This window comes from Eptesicus fuscus, chromosome 5 (assembly GCF_027574615.1).
Source record: "Eptesicus fuscus isolate TK198812 chromosome 5, DD_ASM_mEF_20220401, whole genome shotgun sequence".
NCBI classification, from domain to species: domain Eukaryota; kingdom Metazoa; phylum Chordata; class Mammalia; order Chiroptera; family Vespertilionidae; genus Eptesicus; species Eptesicus fuscus.
Genome location: NC_072477.1, coordinates 75807403 through 75822683, shown reverse-complemented (window position 1 = coordinate 75822683; position 15281 = coordinate 75807403). Strand labels below are relative to the sequence as shown.

The window sequence follows — 15281 nt, the reverse complement described above, 5'->3', positions numbered from 1 at the left end:
ACAAGCCTAGGAGATGCTCTGAAAGACACTTGCTTCGCCTGCTGCGCTATTCTACCTGAGAAAGAACAGTCTCCTCCAAGGTTCTGCTGCCGTGTCCATGTGAGTCCAAGAAGGGAAGCATTCCTAAAGCCAGGTCAATTCACAACAGGAGGAAAGACTTCATTTCTAGACTTTAAAAGTTTCAGTAACTTTGTCAAAAATTGTATTTAGTCTATCTCTCTCCCCCATCTTCTTCCTTACCTCACTGAACCTCTATTCACAGAGTTAATAAGTTAGGCATATTAATTTTTAACTAAATTGGCCTCTCTCCAGAGTTGGGAACTTTCTTCTTTGAATTGAATTTTAAACATTTATTTTTTCTTTTCCCAATTTGAGGGAGGAAATAAAGCCAAGAGCAAAGACTTAATTTCCAGTTCAGTATAAGTACAGATATAAGTGATGCATCAGATTCAGCATTACTGAGCAAACACAAGTATGGCATACTTAACCCTTCTTTTCCCAGTGATGACCACACTTAGGAACCAAGAGGCCCTTGGTTCCATGGGGCCTCTAGTCTGTAATAATAAAAGGGTAATATGCTATGGCATACTTAACCCTCTAAAGGTTAAATAATAATGAAGCTTATTAATAATGAAGGTTAAATAATAATAAAGGTTAATTGATAATGACCTTGAAGGTTAAATAATAATGAAGATTAAATATGTTTGAGATTAGTGTTTATAAAAGGGTATATTTAGTGATGAATCTATTAATGTTTAGATCTGTTTAATTAAAGTTTAATCTAAATATATTTTAATTTTTGTTGTTTCTTATGAATTATACGATGGTTTAGGTTAAGGAACAAGTAAAAATACAAAAGAAAATTTGTATTTGAAAATTTGTTAATAGGCAAATTTCTTTTGGAACAAACTATTCATCAAAGGTAGTTTTCAAATAACATCTGACTCAGATGTTTAATACCTTTAAAGCGTTTTTAAGAATTTAATCTGTTGAAAGGCAAATAAGATCTTAAAATAACAGCATACTAAAGGTCAAACCCAATACTAATCAATGCTATTATAATCCAAAACATCGAAACTATTAAACGACTTGGGTCAATCAATAAATTTAAGTAACATTCTAGAGCAAATGAAAAGCATGGATAATGCCTTGGACTTTGTTTACACTGGGAATAGACTCAATTGCTGAAATATATGTGACATAAAGCATGAGAAATGTGATCACAGAGGGCACCAGGATGCAGAATTAGTGGGAACTGGCAAAATCCAGGCAATCAATCAATCAGCTAATAAATATTTATTAATTAACTTACTATTGCCAAGCACTAAGGCAGGTGCTGCAGAAACATAAAAAGAACAAAATAGACTATAGTTTTGTTCTAAAGGAGTTTGTAACCTAGTAGAAGAAACCAATGAGCATTTAAGCAAATAGCTCTTATCACACTATACTGCAACTGACTTTTATAATATAAACTCTTATCTCACAGAAGACTGTTTTCTAAAGGAAAACTCTTCCCAAAGCAGGCGGCAGCCAAAGTGAATCCTGAGGAATGAGGCTGTTAGGATGAATAAGGAAACTCCAGAAAGAGTAGGTACAGAAAGAAGGAGGGTGTGGTGCTCTGAGGGAACCAAAGGAAAAAAGACTGGAAATATGCAAGGGTCAAATCACAAAGATTCTTGTATATCATCAAAGGAGACATTTTAAGGATAAGTCAGAGACCAATAATTAGGGATGGCACTGCTACCTAGCCCCAAAACCCACTTCTCTGTGATTCCCCTTTGGGCATAGACCCATCAAATGCATTAACACTATTATTATTAACTAGTGGCCCGATGCATGAAAATCCATGCAAGAGTAGGCCTTCCTTCCCCCAGCTGCCAGCACCAGCTTCCCTCTGGCACCCTGGACCCAGGCTGGCTTCCCTCTGACCCCAGCTTCATCAGGAAGGACGTCCAGAATGACATTCAGAAGACATCTGGTCTAATTAGCATATTACCCTTTTATTATTACAGACTAGAGGCCCCATGCACAAAATGTGTGCACGGAGGGGGAGGGTCCCTCAGCCTGGCCTGCAACCTCTCCAATCCAGGACCCCTTGAGGGATGTCCGACTGACGCCTAAACTGGCAGTCAGACATTCCTTTCGCAATCCGGGACTGCTGGCTCCTAACCGCTCAACTGCCTGCCTGCCTGATCACCCCTAACCACTCTGCCTGCCTCTCTGATGCCCCTAACTGCTCTCCTGTCTGCCTGATCACCCCTAACCACCTCTGCCTGCCTGCCTGATCTCCCCTAATGGCCTCTGCCTGCCTGATCACCCCTAACTGCTCTTCTGCCTGCCTGATTGCCCCTAACTACCTCTGCCTGCTGACCTGGTTTCCCCTAACTGCCCTCCCCTGCCTGCCTGATCACCCCTAACTGCTCTCCTGCCTGTCTGATTGCCCCTAACTGCTCCCCTGCCTGCCTGATTGTCCCTAACTACCTCTGCCTGCTGACCTGGTTGCCCCTAACTTCCCTCCCTGCCAGCCTGATCACCCCTATCCGCCTCTGCCTCAGCCCCCGCCACCATGGCTTTGTCTGGAAGGACGTCCAGATGGATGTCCGGAAGACATCCAGTCTAATTAGCATATTACCCTTTTATTAGTATAGATAGTGCCTTGGCTTTCAACACTTGTATGTAGTGTTTCCCATAGAAGGTGCATTTCAGGGCAGCTAGAAAGTAAGCAGCCTCTGAGGACTTGTCTTGCCAAACAAACCTAGATGATTGGTGGCAAATGCTTTCCACTTAAAATATAGAAATCCTTTATTTACCTCCTAGACCCTGGTCATCAGACCAAAAAAAAGCATTCTTACCACCTCCTTGTGTTGTATTTCCCTTGTCTAACTTCACTATTCATCTTAACAGACTGCAGAAAGAACATGGAAAACATTGAAAACACATCCCTGGACACTGTGGTGACAGATTTCATTCTCCTGGGCTTACCTCACCCCCAAAATCTAAGGATCCTCCTCTTCCTGGTCTTCTTCATCATTTACATCCTCACTCAGCTGGGCAACCTGCTCATTCTGCTCACCGTGTGGGCTGACCCAAAGCTCCATGCTCGCCCCATGTACATCCTCCTGGGTGTGCTCTCATTCCTGGACATGTGGCTCTCCTCAGTCATTGTTCCTCGAATTATTCTAAATTTCACTCCCTCCAGCAAGGCCATCCCATTTGGTGGTTGTGTGGCTCAGTTGTATTTCTTTCATTTCCTGGGCAGCACCCAGTGCTTCCTCTACACCTTGATGGCCTACGACAGGTTCCTGGCAATATGCCGGCCTCTGCGCTACCCCATGCTCATGAATAGTAAGTTATGCGCCATCCTTGTGGCTGGAGCTTGGGTGGCTGGCTCCATCCATGGATCTATCCAAGCCACCTTGACTTTCCGCCTGCCCTACTGTGGGCCCAACCAGGTGGATTATTTTTTCTGTGACATCCCTGCAGTATTGAGACTGGCCTGTGCCGACACAACTGTCAATGAGCTTGTGACCTTTGTGGACATTGGGGTAGTGGCTGCCAGTTGCTTCATGTTGATTCTGCTCTCCTATGCCAACATAGTCCATGCCATCCTGAAGATACGCACTGCTGATGGGCGACGGCGGGCCTTCTCCACCTGTGGCTCCCATCTAACCGTGGTCACAGTCTACTACGTCCCCTGTATTTTCATCTACCTCAGGCCAGGCTCCAAGAGTCCCCTGGATGGAGCAGTGGCTGTGTTTTACACTGTTGTCACTCCATTACTGAACCCCCTCATCTATACACTGAGGAACCAGGAAGTGAAGTCTGCTCTGAAGAGACTAAAAGCAGGTCGAGGGGCTGGAAGTGAAAATAAGTAGCCATAGGCTCAGGAACTACCTACATCTTCATTGCTACCACGTTTTAGAGCTACTGCTGCATGTGGCAAACATTCAACAAATAGGTGTTAGTTTCAGCTTAATTGAATGTAAATCTGCTATGAAGAGCTTCTGGTGCTATATTTAACCTCAGTATATTGGCCAGAATTGTTTTACACGTTTCTAACCCATCTCTCAGAAGAAAGCACATTCTACATGAATAAATATGAGGAATAAATACTCTATCTAGGAGGAGAGGGGATTATTTCAGGCAAATTTAGGAGAAACCAGCATAATGCCATCCCATCACTCTTCATCCATTTTCTTCATTCCTAATTTCCCAAGGCACTAGGCTTTCAGGATTGCTTTGCTTAGGTCAAAACAAAGTTATCCTCCCAAGCACTTGGTGTGAATCTCTGTGGATTGTCAGTGTTTCCTTCCAGCCCTTCTCTATCCCCCATGCAATAATTCACCAAATTCTGTTCACTCCGTCTCAGGAATGTCTCTCTGGCTTCCTAAGTGATCCTTTTGTTATCCCCATCCTCATCCATATCGCTACCAGATTTTCCTTTTTGAAACATAAGACTCAATGGTGTCATTTCTCTCTTTGTGAATATTCACTGCCTCTCCACTGCATATAGATAAAGCCAGACCTCTTAGCTTGGAATTCAAAGTCCCCCACAATCATATCCCAACACACCTTATCTCCTAAAATATATCTCTTCCCTGCTGGCTCCGTTAATTTACCTGCCATTCTTTTTATTTTTATTTTTTATTTTTTACAGAGAGAAGGGAGAGGGATGGAGAGTTAGAAACATCGACGAGAGAGAAACATCGATCAGCTGCCTCCTGCACACCTCCTACTGGGGATGTGCCCGAACCAAGGTACATGCCCTTGACCGGAATGGAACCTGGGAACTTTCAGGCTGACACTCTATCCACTGAGCCAAAACAGTTAGGGCTACGTGCCATTCTTTAAACATTCCCCTTACTTTGGGGCCTCTGAGCCTTTGCTTAAGATATCCCTATATCAGAAATAATCCTCATATTGTTAAATTGATGTTTTGTGCTTCCTTCATGGCCCATGAAAAATTCTTATTCCTACAAGTTTTCTTGGATTTTTCCCAGTCAGAACTTACCACTTCCTCCCTGTACTCCTCTAGTCCTTTGAATTTTATAGCAGCACTTACCATAGGCTGGCCTGTACTGTAGTTTAGATCAGAGTCCCTAGAGACCAGAAATAATGTTTTATTAGTGTTTGTGTTGTAGCCCCCTTTTCCCTAATATCTACTAGTAGGCACTGTAGTAGAGATGGATCATTGCCCACCAAAATCCATTCTCCCCATCTTCCCTAGTCAGAGAGCTGTAGCTAGAATGTGGCTGCCTCACTTAGGCTTTTTCCCGGTCCCTCTTGCAGTCAAGTGTATTTATATATCTAAGTTCTCCCAATGTGAATACGAGGAGAGTTTATGTATATGTGATACTTCCAGACCTGGCCCTCAAAACTGGCCCAGAAACGTTCCCATGTTCTTTACCTGCTCTGAGATGGAATGGCATATGACAGGAACCCAGATCCGTTAGCAGTACTTTGTAACCACGTGGAGATGGGTCATCTGCCAAGCTGGAACACTCACCTCAGAATTTTAAGTCAGAGGAACATAAGCCTCTAACTTCTTTAATCCACGGATTTGTTATTGGGTTACTTCGTTATAGCAGCTTCACCACATCCTAATTAATATTTCGCTCAATCGACAATTTAAAAAAAAATTAAAACAGCACCAGGAAAGCCCTGCCCAGGTGGCTCAGTTGGTTGGAGTGTCATCCATATACCAAAAGTTTGAGGGTTTGATTCCAGGTCAGGGCACATACCTAGGTTGTGAATTCAATGCCCAGTTGGGGCACGTATGGGAGGCAACTGATCAATGTTTTTCTTTCTCCCTCTCCACCTTCCTCTCTCTCTAAAATCAATTTTAAAAAAAAAACACACATATCCTTAGGTGAGAATTTAAAATTTAAAAAAAAAAAAACAGCACCAGGAAAGTCTTTTGAACTACATTTGAATTACCCAAAGCATCCAGGAAAGCTTTTGGTCAATTATCATAATGCCAAACATCAAAAATCTGGACACCAACTAGCCAGTCAGTCATTGAGCCAATCAATTAATCATGCAATGTCCTTCTAACTAGGCCAGAATGAGGTAAATAACCTTGATTTATCCCTGTAACCTGTCCGGGTCTTACCTGGAGGAACAAGAAAGCATTTAAAAGAAATTGGAAACAGAGAACTCAAGTACAGGGCAGTGTTCAGAACAAGTATCAATAGCTCCTTCCAGAAAATGAAAGACCAGGTAAATGTGTTCATTTATTGACAGTTTTTTCACTCAGCAGTGTATGTTCATGTTAGCCCTTTTTTTTTTTTTTTTTTTTTTGCAGATTGTTTTATTGTGGTAAAATACACATAACAATTGCCATCATAACCATTTTTGAAATATATTTTTACTGATTTCAGAGAGGAAGGGAGAGGGAGAGAGAGATAGAAACATCAATAATGAGAGAGAATCGTTGATCAGCTGCCTCCTGCATCCCCCACACTGAGGATCAAGCCCACAGCCCTGACTGGGAATCAAACCATGACCTCCTGGTTCATAGGTCAATGCTCAACCACTGAACCATGCCGGCCCGGCCATCTTAACCATTTTTAAGTGTACAATTCAGTGGGATTTAATACATTCATGTTGTTGAGCAACCATCACCATCATCCATCCCCATAAGTCCTTTCATCTTATAAAACTGAAACTCTATGCCCATTAAATAATACTCCTCATTCTCCCCTTCCTCCAGCACCTGGCAATCACCATTATATTTTCTGTCTCTATGACTTTGATTACCCTTAAGTACCTCATATAAGTAGAATTATATAGTATTTGCCTTTTTGTGATTGTTTATTTCATTAAGCATAATAATGATATGGGATTTTTGGACTGGAACATGTGGTATTCCCCTGGGCAGGATGGCTTCCCTGGATTCTTTGTTCATGGGAGTCGAAAAATGAATCCACGGATGTAAGATGGTATAGCAAAGGTAGAAATTTATTGAAGAACAAGTACAGACTCTCACGTAGGGAGGGGGAAAGAGTCCCACCGAGTTCCTTTTTTCCCAAGTTTATGAAGGCTGCAGTTTTTGTGCCTCGATATCCCCTCTGATTAGCCACTATTCCCCTGTGATTTGGTCACTATAGCAACTCCTGAGCTCAAAGGTCAAACCTCACATGGACATGTGAGGCCCTCCTTTATTTTGTAAATATATACCTTTGGCTACTCCCAGTTCCCTTGTCTTATGGAAATGTAACCTTTGTAGCTCTGTAACCCTATGTTTTATCCATGGACCCCCTTAATTTTAAAAATTCCCTAAGTCTGCCTATTTCACCCATAAAAATTCCTATTTCAATCACCTCAAAGTTCATTCATGTTGCAGCATATTGTGGAATTTTCTTCTTCTTTAAATATAAATAATATTTCATTGTATGTATATACCACATTTTATCTACACATCCATTGATGGATACTAGGGTTGCTTCTACATTTTAGGTATTGTGAATAATGCTACTATGAATATGGATATTCTAATATCTCTTTGAGACCCTGCTTTCAGCTATTTTTGGTATATATCCAGAAGAATTGCTGGATCATGTGTTAATTCTATTTTTAATTTTTTGAGGAACCAGCATACTGTTTTTCACAGCAGCAGTATCTTTTACATTCCCACTAACTGTGTACAAGAGTTCTAATTTCTCCACATTCTGGCCAACACTTGACGTTTTGGGGGGGTTTCTAATAGCATTCTAATGGGTATGAAGTAGTATTTCATTGTAGTTTTTGTTTGCATTTCTCTAATGATTAGTGATGTTGAGAATCTTTTCATGGTTTGTTGGCCACTTGTATATCTTCTTTAGAAAAATGTCCATTCAATTCCTTTGCCCATTTTTTAATGAATATGGTTATTTGTTTTTTATTGAGTTTTAACTGTTCTGGGTATTTATTAATCCCTTATCAGATATGTAATTTGCAAATATTATCTTTCATTCTCTGGGTTATCTTTTTACTCTGTTAATAGTGTCTTTTGATGCACAAACATGTTTAATGCTTATGAAATCCAATTTCTCTATTTTTTCTTTTGTTATCTGTGCCTTTGGGATCATAGCCAATAAATCATTGCCAAATCCAACTTTGTGAAGCTTTTGTCTTATGTTTTCTTGTAAGAGTTTAATTGATTTTAGATTTACATTTAGGTTATTGATCCATTATGCATTAACTTTTGTACAGTAGTTCCCTTTTATTTGTGGGGAATATGTCCTAAGACTTCCAGTGGATGTTTGTAACCACGAATAGTACTAACCCCATATAGTCTGAGGTTTTTTTGTATATGTAATAAAGTTTAATTTCTAAATTAAGCACAGTAAGAGATTAACAACAACTAATAATAAAATAGAACAATTATAACAATATACTGTAATAAAAGTTATGTGGATATGGTCTTTCTCTCCTTCTGATAGCCAATCTGATAACCAAGACTGCTACTACGTAACTAAGAGGCAGATAGTATATGCAGCGTGGACACGCTGAACAAAGGGATGATTTATGTCCAGCCCAGGATGGAGCAGGATGGCACAAGATTTCATCATGCCACTTCTAACAGTGAGAAATTTAAAGCATAAATTGTTTACTTCTGAAATTTTATCATTTAATATTTTGGGACCATTATTGACCACAGGTAACTGAAATCACAGAAAGCAAAACAATAGATAAGGAGGGACTATACTGTATATGGCGTTAGGTAAGGGTCCAACTTCATTCTTTACATGTGGATATCCAGTGTTCCCAGCACCATCTGTCAAAAAGACTGTCCCTATCTGGCCAGTGTGGCTCAATGGTTGAGCATTCACCTATGAACCAGGAGGTTGAGGTTTGATTCCTGGTCAAGGCACATGCCCTGGTTTAAAACACCAGAATTATATTTGTTTCTTTTTAGGTTTTCTATCTTTTTTTGGTATTTTCATTTTGTTCACAAATAATTTTATTTACTTTCTCCTTTATTTTATTTACATCTTCCTGTAGTTCTTTGGGTATCTTTGAAACACTTGCTTAAAATATTTGTCTATTATATCTTCCATTAGGTCTTTTTCAAGAACAGTTTCTGTTGGGTTTTTGTTTTTTTTTTCTTTGAATGGGCCATACTTTCCTATTTCTTGCAATGTCTTATGATTTTTTTGTTTGTTTGTTGAACACTAGACATTTGAATCTATTAATGTGGCAACTCTGAAAATCAGATTCTCCTCCTTCCCCAGGGCTTTCCAGGTTTATTGGTTTTGGGGGGTTTTCGGTTTTGTTTTTCATTGGTAGGGGTGGTTGCGCATGTAGTCTACTTCTGCCTGAAATGTAAACTTAAGATATTCTGAGGCCTTTTCTAACTTTTCCCTGGGTGTACGTGGTCACTTTCTCATTTTCCCTGTGTGTGCAGTTGCTATTTTTTTTTTTTTTTAAGAGAAAATGGAAGGGAGGGAGGGGGAAGGGAGAGAGAAACATGGATGTGAGAGAGAGACATCTATTGGTTGCCTTCTGCACACAACCCGACTGGGGCTGGGGATGGGCCTGCAACCCAGGTATATGCCCTTGACCAGGAATGGAACCCGTGACCCTTCAATATGCAGGACAGTGCTCCAACCACTGCTTAGGCTGCAGTTGTTTTTTAATATTCATATCTTCATGTCTGTCTCCTGAAGAGATAAAAAGCAAAAATAAAGGAAGAGAAAAAGACACAAGCTCTTTAAATCCCCTGGTAGTTACCTCAATTGGAAGAGGAGAAGCTTGTAAACATAGAGGGAGGTGCAACAACAATGGCTGCCCATCTCTTTATCTGCATCTCTCTCATCAGAAGCAATAAAATTGCCAATTGTGACACAACTAAAATAATGTTAGAAAGAAATGAGAGTTAATATATATGTCTTTTGTGTAGCACTTAACCTCATGGGCCTCATTATTGTTACCAGAGGAGATAAGATGCTGTGAAGCCTGTGAGATCTTGGGATTATATGCACATTTAATTCATAAAACCTAACTACTCTCTTAGACGTATGTGTATCATTACTGTTATCGTTTTGGCGGGTGACAGGAGCTGTGAAAGCATTCACAACTAAAAGAAGAGATAGATGCAGAGAGAAAGTTTATTTTTTTTTTTTACTTTCCCCAAGGGAAAGGTCTGATGCCTTGCTAATCAATACAAGGGCAAAAAATAAACATTACCCTGATCTTTTAAAGGATAATGGCTGTTGTTGCTAGGTGACAAGGAAGGGAGGAGGATTTGGGGCTGTCTATGATTTGCTTTTTTAAATCTGGGCAGATGTCCTAGGGAGGTATCTTTATCAGTATCTTCACCCAAGCCTGTAAAACATGCTTACAGTAAAAGTTATGAAGAGTTCAAAATGTTTGAAGAGAAGAGAAGGGGGAAAGGAACTTTCTATAATTATCCTTGAGTTGTTAAACCAGCAGGAAGGAGGTGTATGCAAGAATGTAGCCTTGAGAATAACTCATCCTGTCTTGCAGTTTGAACAGAGGGGCTGTTTGAAACAGAGGAGCTAACAATCTTGAGGCTTAATTACCAGATGCTCCTCATAAATTGTAGAAGGCTACAGCTGAGAAGGCTAAAAAGCTAATTCCAATGTAACCCTGATATTTGGGGGGGCTAGCAATCTGAATCTGTGCCAGCAAGCCCAGTATACATTCTTGATAACCTATAATTAAGTCATTGTCCCTTTCTCCACAAACTGGTCTTGCAAGACCTGTTACCTAAAGGCTCACATTTTACAGAGGCCATAAAAAATGACACAGCCCCCAGAGAGGAGTTATCAGCGCTGGCGCCAGGCCAGGCCCTTAGGTATGGTCTCAAGACCCCCAACACCTGGGGCTTTTTGCAAAGCCCGTGAAAGGTCCAGAAGTATAATCCATATTTGGGGGACAAAGACACCAAAAGGGGATAAAAGAGGGGCTTCCACCATACTGGTTTGCTCAGAATTTGAGAGGCAACCTCCTCTGAGTCCGCTGGTGTAATAAAACTGTGTAACTCCATTTCCGCTGTTGCAGAAGACCAAGAAGACCAAGGACGCTTCTAAGGAAGTAGGAGGGACACTGTTTAATAACGCCAGTGGACTCGGGGAACAGCCTCCAAATCTGAGTGAAGGAACACGCATGGGGCCCTTCCTTATATCTCCCTCCCTGTGCTCTTTGTCCCACAAGCATGGATCATGCTTCTGGTCCTTTTCTCATGCCTTGCAAGAAGGCCCCCAGGTGTTGGGGGTCTCCAGGCCATATCTGGTGGTCTGGCCTGGCATCAGAGTTAGGAGCCCTCCCTCTGGGCAGTGTACTGTCCACAGTCCAATGGCCTCTGTAACCGGTTCTGCAAGACCAGTATCTGGGAAAGAGGTAGTGACTTAATTATAGGTTATCAGGAATGTACACTGAGCTTACTGGCTTGGATTCAGATCACTAGCCCCAAATATCAGGGTTACATTGGAATTAGCCCTTTTAGCCTCCTCACCCTAAGCGTTGTTTGATTTTTCTCCAGTCTTCTATAACACAGCAAAGAAAAAGAGAGGCCTTTTTTCTTGTTCTCACACTCACAATTGCTAATTTAATCAATGAACACAACTACTATTGTGGAAAAGAGTGAGTTTTGTGGAACAGATCTAGAAGGTGGTCAACTGAAACGGTGAAACTAGATTAAGTTGTGAACAACTTAGGAAATCATGAACCTGTACCTGTACAGCCCTATTTCACAAAGTACTTCTTCACACATATTCTGGTTCTAATATACAAACCTGGACCCATAAAATTTAACAGTTTCCTTTCTGAAAACTATTTCAACTGAAATGATGCTTTCTGGAATAGTGGAAGCAGCAAAATATAAGAAAAGGCCAGGCTGTGAAAAGGTAAGACAAACATTTTCACCTGGCTCTATTTACCCACACACACACTTTTTGGCCAGTTCTCACTAATTAGTCACAAACAAGTTTTGTTCTTCCCCTGTCACCTCTATTCACCTGTGGTCCAAATTTAACCTGCTACCTGATTTTTGTAAACCCTGCAAGCTAAGAATGGTTTTTACACTTTTTAAATAGTTGGGAAAAAAGAAAAGAAGAATTTTTTATGAAACACAAAATTTATATAAAATTTGCTATCTATAAATAAAGTTTTATTATAATATAGCCATGTCCATTTTTAATATATTTTTATTGATTTCCAAGAGAGCGGGAGAGGGGGAGAGAGAGAGAGAGAGACATCAATGATGAGAAAGAACCATCGATTGGCTGCCTCCTGCACACCCCCAATGGGGATCGAGCCCACAACCCAGGTATGTGCCCTGACCAGGAATCTAACCGTGACCTCCTATTCATAGGTCGATGCTCAGCCACTGAGCATGTTGGTCTGGCAGCCATGTCCATTTTTAAGTGTACTAATTATAGCTGCTTTCATGTACAATGGCAGACTTGAATAGATGCAACAGAGATTATATGGTCTTCAAGGCCAAAAATATTTATTATCTGCACTTTACAGAAAAAATGTGCCGATCTCTGTGCTAGATACTTCAACACCAAGGTGACTTGGGAGCTACAGAGTTCACCACAAAAGTTTGGGGGCAGGGGAATGATCACATTCAAGGTATTCTCTTAAGATATAGACCATCACTAGACATTTGAAGAAAGTTTGAGAAAAGGTTCAGACAGTTCCAAAGGTCAGACGAGCAGAAAAATCAAATGAATCTCAAAGTACTCAAAGAAACAGAACTAAGAAATACTAATAAAATTCACTACTCAGGGAGCATGACTTAAAAATACTGTAGATGATAGTTGAATTGAATGATTTCTCATGTCCCTCTAACCCTAACCCTGACACTCTTGTTTCTCCTAGTCTGTGCAGATCTATGTTAGCACTGTAGTAATTCAAAGAAATAGGAGTTTCGTGAAATGTGAATATGCCAATAAAATAATATTTTGACTGATAACAACCACATTAGCTTTTTCTTCCTTTTTTTGCAAATTTGTTTTTGGAAGGTAAAAGAAATCACAGGCATGCAATCATCCATAAGCCCTGTTAAGCCCCACAGACTTTGTCCGAACTGATGTTACAAAATTCAAAGAAGTTATGAATAAGGGAGTTTCCCAGAAAACAAACCATAAATATTGGTCTCATCTTATCACAAAGATCCTATATAATAAAATCCTAATATGCAAATTGACTGAATGGCATAGAACGACGAGTTGCTATGACGCGCACTGACCACCAAGTGGGGGCAGCTCCTGCGTTGAGTGTCTGCCCCCCTCCCGCCCAGAGGGAGGCAACTGGCTGTGGCGATCGGATAGTGGGGCCAGCCAGCAGGTGGCGCCAGGCCACCAGCCAAGGCAGGTGCCAGCGGGGGCCTTCCGATCACCCCACCTGCCAGTCACCCCACAGATGGCCCTGATCACCGGCCAGGCCGAGGGACCCTACCCTATATATTGAGAATAGTCTCTTAGATTTAAAATTTAAACCTGGCAAGGCTACTCTAACACAAAAAAAAAAAAACAGGATGATGAAGTGATGACATGCATAGACTCTGGCTGGCACATTTTGTGGTCAGCCCTGATTCTGACACATAACTGTGGGACAAAGCCAATGACTTAACTTCTCTCTGCTTCAGTTTTTCCACCCATAAGATGGGGAAAATGGTACTACTGCCTCAGAAGGATCATGTTATGTACTACTGTTTATAATCAGGGCCAAAACATGTAGCTGCCCATACAACAGCAAGATGCCTTTCACTTGTATGAAAAGTATAGTCACTAGTGCATGCAGCTTCCCGAATTGTGAGAGGACGCAGGCTGGGCTGAGGGGCCCCACTCCCATGCACAAATTTCGTGCACTGGGCCTCTAGTGCTACTATATTACAATACCTGATATCAAACTATACTACAAGGCCATAGTAATCAAAAGAGCCTGGTACTAGCATAAGAACAGGTATATGTATGGATCAATGGACTAGAACAGAGAGCCCAGAAATCAACCCACATCTATATGGTCAATTAATATTTGACAAAGCAGGCAAGAGAAAGACAGTCTCTTCAGCAAATGGTGTTGGAAAATTGGACAGGTAGCCTAGCCAGTGTGGCTCAGTGGTTGAGTGTTGACCTATAAACCAGGAAGGTTGATTTCCTATCAGGGCACATGCCTGGGTTGTGGGCTCGATCCTCAGTAGGGAGTGTGCAGGAGGCTGCCAATCAATAATTCTCTCTCATCATTGATGTTTCTATCTCTCTCTCCCTCTCCCTTCCTCTCTGAGAGCAATAAAAACATTTTTTAAAGAAAATTGGACGGGTACATGCAAAAACAATGAAACTAGACCACTAACTTACACCATCCACAGAATAAACTTAAAATGGAAAAAGTACTTAAATGTGAGTCACGAAACCATAAAAATCCTAAAAGAAAACATAGGCAGTAAAAGCTCATAGGCAGACATCTCTCATAGCAATATTTTTGCCAGTATGTTTCCTAGGGCAAAGGAAACAAAAGAAAAAATTAACAAATGGGACTACATCAAACTATAAAGTTTCTGCGCAACAAAAATAAACCATCAACAAAATGAAAGTGAACCCACTGAATGAGAGAACATATTCGCTAATGATACATCTGACAAGAGGTTAATCTCCAAAATACATAAAGAACTTACACAACTCAACACCAGGAAGACAAGCAACCCAATTTAAAAATTGGCAAATGACTTGAATAGACTCTTCTCCAAAGAGGACATACAGATGGCCAATAGACATATGAAAAAATGCTCAACGTCACTAGTCATCAGAGAGATGCAAATTAAAACTACAATGAGATATCACCTCACACATGCCAGAATGACTACTATCAATAAATCAACAAACAAGTGATGGCAAGGGTGTGGAGAAAGGGAACTTTAGTGCACTATTGGTGGGAATGCAGATTGGTGCAGCCACTATGGAAAACAGTATGAGATTTCCTCAAAAATTTTAAAAATAGAATTGCCACTTGATCTAGCGATCCCACTTCTGGGAATATATCCTAAGAATCCCAAAGCACCAATATGCACCCCTCAGTTCATAGCAGCGTTGTTTACATCAGCCAAGATCTTAAAACAGTTCAAATGCCCATCAGCAGATGAGTGGATTAAAATGCTGTGGTACAGCCCTGGTCGGTATGGCTCAGTTGGTTGGGCATCATCCCGTGCACCAAAAGCCGGCTCAATTCCTGATCAGGGCACATACTTAGGTTGTGGGTTTGATCCCAGGTAGGGGGTATGCAGATGTTTCTCTCTCTCTCTCTCTCTCTCTCTCTCTCTCTCTCTCTCT

At 40.9% G+C, this 15281-nt stretch overlaps 1 protein-coding gene across 1 annotated transcript; it reads left to right on the top strand.

The window, feature by feature from the left end:
* Nucleotides 1–2918: 2918 nt before the first annotated feature.
* Nucleotides 2919–3875, top strand: LOC103302767 (olfactory receptor 10G2-like). Its single transcript, XM_008159819.2, has one exon. The coding sequence runs from the start codon at nucleotides 2919–2921 to the stop codon at nucleotides 3873–3875; it is 957 nt and encodes a 318-aa protein (XP_008158041.2).
* Nucleotides 3876–15281: the final 11406 nt, after the last annotated feature.

Bases quoted from the DNA above. Each gene is read 5' to 3' on its own strand.
- LOC103302767 (XM_008159819.2), top strand. From the start codon at position 2,919: ATGGAAAACATTGAAAACACATCCCTGGACACTGTGGTGACAGATTTC.